The 7,022-nt window shown below is 53.7% G+C and overlaps 2 protein-coding genes across 2 annotated transcripts in view; one reads left to right on the plus strand and one right to left on the minus strand.

Moving 5' to 3' along the window:
- The first annotated feature begins 580 nt into the window (after positions 1-580).
- MPV17L2 (MPV17 mitochondrial inner membrane protein like 2) lies at positions 581-5,547 on the plus strand. The gene is made up of 5 exons (XM_024194228.3): positions 581-818; positions 1,603-1,773; positions 2,511-2,587; positions 2,666-2,794; positions 2,931-5,547. The coding sequence occupies exons 1-5, from the start codon at positions 632-634 to the stop codon at positions 2,958-2,960; spliced, it is 594 nt and encodes a 197-aa protein (XP_024049996.1). The 5' UTR covers positions 581-631; the 3' UTR covers positions 2,961-5,547.
- Positions 3,528-7,022, minus strand: part of RAB3A (RAB3A, member RAS oncogene family) — an 18,983-nt gene continuing 15,488 nt past the window's right edge. The window contains exon 5 of the mRNA XM_026654913.1: positions 3,528-5,760. Within this exon, the coding sequence (XP_026510698.1) occupies positions 5,570-5,760 (191 nt within the window). The 3' untranslated portion in view covers positions 3,528-5,569. The remainder of the gene's footprint in view (positions 5,761-7,022) is intronic.

Genomic DNA, 7,022 nt, shown 5'->3' on the forward strand with positions numbered 1-7,022 from the left:
GGACACTTGTGGAGGAGGGGGGCCATGGGGCTGTGGGGGGAGGGGCACGGGACACTTGTGGAGGAGGGGGGCCATGGGGCTGTGGGGGGAGGGGCACGGGACACTTGTGGAGGAGGGGGGCCATGGGGCTGTGGGGGGAGGGGCACGGGACACTTGTGGAGGAGGGGGGCCATGGGGCTGTGGGGGGAGGGGCACGGGACACTTGTGGAGGAGGGGGGCCATGGGGCTGTGGGAGGAGGGGCACGGGACACTTGTGGAGGCAGGGAGCCATGGGGCTGTGGTGGCAGCAGCCTCCCCGAGGAGGGGGAGAAGCAAACCGCGGGCTGAAGGGAGGGTGCCCTAAGGCGTGTGTGGCCCTGCAGGCTGGTGCTCTGGGCTGCGGAGTGGGCTAGGAGTGGGGCTGTGGGCCCAGCCCGTCATGGAAGGCCACCCTGGGGATATGTCTGGAGCTTGGCACAGGGAGGGGCTGGTGTGTGGGGAGCACAGCTGGGGCTGAGCGGGTCGGTGCAGCAGGAGCAGCTTGGCGCGGTGCCAGTGGTGCCCCCAGCCCGCATGGGTTGTTTCTTTTTGGCTCAGGCACGGCTGGTGCTTGGATGAACAACCTGGCTGATGTGGAATCGTTGAGCAAAGGATGCTTGCCCGCGGCAGACAGATGTTTGTTGGCTTCTCAGGCTACTGGAAGCCTTTTTTCAGAGGCCGGTTCCTTCTAGTTACAAACACTGTGAGCTGTGGGGCTCTCCTGGCAACTGGCGACACCCTCCAGCAGACATGGGAAATGAGGAAGGACCCGGCGCGGAAGCGGGAGCTGGGCCGCACAGGTGTGTCCGCTGTGTGCTTGTTTGACAGCCAGCTGTTGTAATGCAGGAGGGGTGGGCACATCCCATTCACAGAGCTCCAGTGTCTCCCCCTGCCTCCGAACAGGACCCACCAGCTGCCTCTGACCCGTTTAAATGGAGTGAGGGGCATCTTCATGCCTGGCTCTGCCCAGCCCCTGATTTCCCCTGCTGTTTGGCCTGTATTGCCAGCAGCGTTGGGGAGGCGTAGGGGGTTGGAAACAGCACGTAGGGTCTACTCTGTTACTTATTATGTGTAGTGTGGTAGCGAAGGGGCTCCACTCTGCTGGGTAAAGCCGCATACACAGAGCAAGCGAGAACGTCTGCCCTGAAGAGGTCACAACCAGACAGAAAAGGAAGATGGGCACTGAGGCCCAGAGAGGATGAGGTGGGTTCCCCAGCGTCGCTCAGAAGTCAGTGGTAGATCTGGGGATCATACCCAGCTCTCCCCACGTCCTTCTGTGCGTGAACCATGGAAGCTGTGCCTGTCTGCCATCTGCTGGGGACAATCTTCCCAGCAATGTCCAACCCTTGGGGAACTGCTGCTGTTTTAACCATTCTGCTTTTAGGGCCATTCTTGCAGGGAGTTGAATATTCTAGACTGAAATCTGCCATCTCCGCACCTGTGCACGTATCTGTGTCTTTGTCTGAGGCAGGGCACATGCGCCTTTTGTAAAGGGACAGATATGCTTACAGAGCTGTGTCAATAATGCATGATGACATTGTGCTGGGCCTTTGCATTTATTAATAAGGTGGCATTTTGTTGCAGTTCGGATGTTTGCTATTGGCTGCAGCATGGGCCCGTTAATGCATTACTGGTATCTCTGGTTAGACAGAGCATTTCCTGCAAGTGGATTAAAAGGAATTAAAATTGTCCTGAAGAAAGTCTTCATCGACCAGATCGTAGCATCTCCGGCCTTGGGAATCTGGTATTTTCTGGGTAAAACGTTTAATATCGCTTTCTCATGTAAACGTTACTAATAGACTGTTCAAAGGTGTGCCCTCTCCAACACTCATAAGAACATAAGAACGGCCATACGGGGTCAGACCAAAGGTCCATCCAGCCCAGTGTCCTGTCTGCCGACAGTGGCCAATGCCAACACTCATCAGTCAGGGAGCATTGAGACCCTTCTGCACCAAGCAGGCCTGTGATTGGATGTGGGAGGGCAGGCCTGCTCCTTACCCCTGAGGTTATTTCCCTGCCTTGGCTGGGCAGCGGGAGGTTTCGTGTCCTCCCCCAGGGCATGGGTGCAGTGCCCGGGCTCTATTCCAACATGTGCATTAAGCGGCTGCACTTGCACTGACTCAGAGAGCTAGCGCTCCTGTTTTCCCTTTAGCTGGGGTGTCGGGGGGTTGTACTGCCCCATGGAGATGACAGGGAGAACAGAGCCCTTGGGAGGCATGTTCTGTCCTGATAAACACAGAACTCACAGCAAGCACGGGTTAGTGGCTGCCATGCTAAATGAAAGCACAGCCAATGCCTTTTCTCCCTGCCTTACTAAGCTCCCCACATAGCTGGGAAAACCTGAGCCAGCAAAGTCCCTGGCCTGCTGAGACTAAAGATCACACTTGCTGGCTCCTTGAATTACTGGAGGGGGCAGGATCAAAGGTCTGCTGGTAAAGCAGGAGGCCAGGCTCGCTCGCTCACTCACCTGCAGCCAATTGTGCCTTGTACAGGGATGGGGTCGCTGGAGGGGCAGACGCTGGAGGAAAGCTGGGAGGAGCTCAGAGAGAAGTTCTGGGAATTTTACAAGGTAAGGCTGCTCTGAATCCCTGATAGCTACTCCCCCCCTCCCTTCTCTCCTTTCTTAATACTTGATTCTCTTTCCCAGGCAGACTGGTGCGTCTGGCCAGCAGCTCAGGTGATTAACTTCCTGTTCCTTCCTCCCAAGTATCGGGTGATTTATGTGAATGTGGTGACCTTGGGCTGGGACACATACCTTGCCTACCTCAAACACAGGGTCAGTATTACCCAGACAGGCCATTGCAGGCTGCTGTAAGCGCCCCAGCCACTAACCCCTTGCACCGGAGCCTTTGCTGCTCCAACAAACCTTTAATGAATCAGGGTTTAGTCAGTTTCTTCTCTTGCGTCTGTAGCACAAGCAGCCGCTCGGTGCCGAAGCTTAGCTGAAGAGCCGCATTCAGCATCACCACACTGGGGTGAAAACTGGGGGCTGACAAGCTGTTTGCAAGGACTGCGGCTCTGTTTCCATCTGTTCCTGTGAGATGCCAATCAAGTGCAAATTCCAGATTCGTTCCTGGGGGAGGGAGCTGGCTCCCATGCAGACCAGAAAAAATAGCCTGATCAAGTGAACAAAATGCCTCCTGGAGACAAATCACTGCCGTTGTCCTGTGGCTGACCTATCCAGATGGGTGTGGAAGAGAAACATGAGGGGGGGGTCTCTCTCTCTCTCTCTCTGAGTTAGCATTTAACTTGCTAGCTGCAAACCCAATGACTTTTTAAAATGAAGAATCATGTGTCAACAGGCTGTGTAACAGGACTGAGTTTCTTATTCCTCCACTGACTTCTGGGGAAGCGGGGCAGGTGCTGCACGTTACTGTTTGCCACTAAGTGAGCCAAGATCCTTAAAATAATCCCATGACTTGGAACCAACTTAATTCATTCTCACTGTGTCTGAAAACTGTATTTTGCTAGAAACGGTGATGTGCCAAAATGTCACTTAAAAAAAAAAATTATGAGACCTTAATGATGTAGCTTGTCTTGTGAAACAGTAACTGTGCCCCAGCGTGGGAATTTAAAGCTCACCCTCGAGGGGGGGCTGCTCACTTAGAACTGGAGCTACAGGGTTGGTGAATGTTAATTAAGAAACCAGAGCTTTGGTCTTCCTTGCAGTCAGGCTGCAAACAGTGAGCTAAGCTCAGCCTTAGCCAGGCAAACAGATGCCTCAGGCTTGAGAAGGGACCCTGGATCCGTCAGACCCAGCTTTGTAGAAAGAGCCCCCAGTCCAGGCTTAAGAGAAAACAGCAACGGAGTCGATGGGGTCCCTTCCAGCCACAGCCTGGCGAGTGCGAGCCCATTAGGCCTCGCAGAGCAAGGGCATTCCAGGACAGGGGAACTAATGCCGTGGGGTAGTGCTTGAGCCCCTCTGCTCGAGGACTCACCCCCTGGGGCTGCCGAAAAGGAGCTGGAATGACTTGTGATCAGCATTAATTTATTTCTTCACAACAGCTCTTGAATACAGTGATCGTTAGGAAATTGTACTTTGACACTTTTGACATTTTGACAGTACAGCGTAGTTTTTTCCATATAAGTAAATGTCACAAAAATAGGAGGTTGAATGTGTGTATCTGTAAAATAAAGAGCGTTCGCCAAGAAAAATAAATAGAGGGAAGCAACGCACCAGGTTTGGGCATTGATAGAATTCTAGCTACTGCTTCACAGTCTCCACAACAACACGTTACGATAGTAACAGACAAGGAACACCGAGGCCTGTAGCAAACACGCACCCGTCAGCTGCTAGTGCAACATCCTGGGGCAGGGGGGGTGTCAACCCCACCCCGGCATGGAATTGGGCAGCAGTTTGGTGGCTTGTTTCTTTGCTTGAGCCAAACCATCAAAGTTTTCCCTCTAGCACGAGGTTTCCAGTGGTCAGCCGCCACCGGCTGGGGCTAGTTTGGTACAGGAGTGCCTTGGCCCCTACTCAGTTTTGTTTTTAAATAATAGTTTTAAAAGTGATATTCACAAGCAGGTTAATACCACACTGATAAAATAAATACATCTGCACAACCACAGCACAGCATGTCACACAATGGTCACTTGCTACTTCTATGTACAGGAAGGTTGTTTTTATGTACAAGGAGGAAGACAGCAGGAGCATAAATGAGCATCTGTTTATACAATAGTGAGGAACTAGCCCTCCTTGGTGGGGGAGAACAGCGTTAGCAGCAGAGGAGTGAAAGTCAAGCGGCTCTCCAGCCAGCCAGCGCTATGGGCCAAGGCCTCGGTGCTAGCAAGGAGAACAAGCTAAGGGGAGGTGTAACGACAGGGCTGGAACAAATCTCTATGAGGAACAAACCACCTGCACTAATGCCTCATTGGGATCTAGACGTACCATTTAGTAAGTGATTGAACTGTCGAGGTTAAAATCCACACCCACCCCCAGCCCCTGGCTGACTGAGATGCAACCCCAGCACGTCACCCCTTCAGTAGCACTACAGCTAAGGGAGCAGGTCTCTGGTTCCACGGGGCAGGGCTGTTTGTTCAGGAGCATCAGGAGATGCTACACCAAGAGGACTCTAGTCCTTTAAGCTGCTCTCCCCTGAGCAGGGCTCCTCCCACCACCCAGCAGCAGGGATCCACCTAGGCAGGAAGGAAGCTAATGAGCACATTGGCCAAGCTGAGTCGGCTGGTTAATGCAGGATTCTGCAATTAACCCCCCCCCACTTCCAGCTCGACAGACAATTATATATAAATAAGGGGGCACGATCAGGAACTAGTTAAAAGCAAACAACAAAAAAAGTTTCTCCTACGGTCCCAGGTTGGAAAACTGGAGGGAGCGGAAAGGGAGGGGTGATGCCCCGTGGAACCTGCAGACTCTGAGAGGGTGGCCAGAGCCCTTTCAAACCCTGCCAGGTGAGAGCGGACAGACAACTCATCGCTATGGGCCAGCCCACCAGGCCTAGTGACTGGGGCGTTGAAGTGGGTGTAACTGGGGCACTGGTTACTTGGAGGGGTGAGGTGGCCGACGCGGGCAGAGGGGGCCGTACTGCAGTCTCTAACAGGCACAGTCCTGGTGAGGGGGTGCTTGCTGATCAGTCAGCTGCGGCCCTGGTTTCACGCCAGTCACTGCTGGGTCCGCCGTGTCGAGAGACTCGGACATCTTCTCGCAGATAATGTCGACGAGCCGTTCGAACGTCTGCTTGACGTTGATGTTGTCCTTTGCACTGGCTTCGAAGAACTCAAAACCTGGCCAAAGGGAGATGGGAGAGCGTGAGACGGGCAAGGCAGGGCCTTTGCTCACCAACAGGGGCCCTGCAATGCAAGTTACCAAACGATTCCTAAGCCCTGGGAAGTACTTTTACCTGGGATAATGAAATGAATCCATCCCGGGTAATCACTTTTACATGGCCCCAAACGTACATGGAAACTAACAAGGCAACTCCAGCAGCAGGCAGGGGCTGCACAGGCAGTGTCAGCAGCCGGGCACCATCGCTCTGGCCAGTGAGGTCGCCCCGGCTCTGTTAAATGGCCCAGGATGTTCAGCTCAGGCTCCTGCTCCCCATCGCGGGAGCTGCTGATTCACGCTAACTAGGTCAGCCAGGGGAAGGCACCTTTACAAGCTCAGCGTCTCCGACAGCAAGAGCGGAGATCCGGGGCCGGGATTCCGCCAGGTTAGACCCAAGGAGCAGAGCTCAGCATCCCTAGAGCGGAGTGTTTCCTGCACAGCCACGTGCGAGGGGCCCCGCCTTACAAAGCCCAGGAAATACCCAAGCCTCTTTGATCAGCGGTTGGGTCTTGACTGACCGTGTAAAGATGGAGCCGGGGCGAGACGCCAGCACACGGATACCAGTTGCTTATTGTAAACTGAACATTGGCTGCCCAAGTCCCTTCCAGGCAGGCAACAGAGTCCACGGGCGGGGCCGATCCAAGCCGCTCAGGCTCCTGCTGGTTGTAGCCAGTTCTCGTCATGCTCACGATAAATATGGAAAGCGTCTGAATTTTTAAAGGGTTTTACAGCTCCTCCTCTGGGCTGTTAAATTTTAATGGGACGCTTTGCAGGGAAAAGGGTTTAGCTATAAATCCATAACACTCACCCCACGTTCTAACTGGGTTTAACCTGCTCGGAAAGCCACCCAGGCCGACTGGTTTTCCAACCACTTTACAGCAGTAAACGCAGGGTTTAGAGGGTTTTTATAATAATAGAAACCGTTATCGAAAACACTGGTGCTGGCTTGGCAATTCCCGTTTTGTTAGAAGACAAGCCAGGCTGCTACTTAATGACAGAGTTATGGGAAGTGCACTGAGTCTTAATTACAATACTCGACAGGAAAGAAACACAGATCCCCTCGCAGGGTTACAGCTCCTGTGCCTGCCATACAACCGCACCGCGCACACACACACACATACACACCCCGCAGGGTTACAGGTCTGTGCGTGCCGTAAAACCACACCGCAGTGCGCGCGCGCACACACCCACACCCTCTCGCAGGGTTACAGGTCTGTGTGTG

This window comes from Terrapene carolina, unplaced genomic scaffold, assembly GCF_002925995.2.
Source record: "Terrapene carolina triunguis isolate 2854851 unplaced genomic scaffold, T_m_triunguis-2.0 Scaffold194, whole genome shotgun sequence".
NCBI lineage: Eukaryota > Metazoa > Chordata > Testudines > Emydidae > Terrapene > Terrapene triunguis.

Bases quoted from the DNA above. Each gene is read 5' to 3' on its own strand.
- MPV17L2 (XM_024194228.3), top strand. From the start codon at position 632: ATGCTTGCCCGCGGCAGACAGATGTTTGTTGGCTTCTCAGGCTACTGG. The intron at 819-1,602 runs GTGTGTCCGCTG...ATTTTGTTGCAG, and splicing joins GCGGGAGCTGGGCCGCACAG to TTCGGATGTTTGCTATTGGC. The intron at 2,795-2,930 runs GTCAGTATTACC...TTGCGTCTGTAG, and splicing joins TTGCCTACCTCAAACACAGG to CACAAGCAGCCGCTCGGTGC.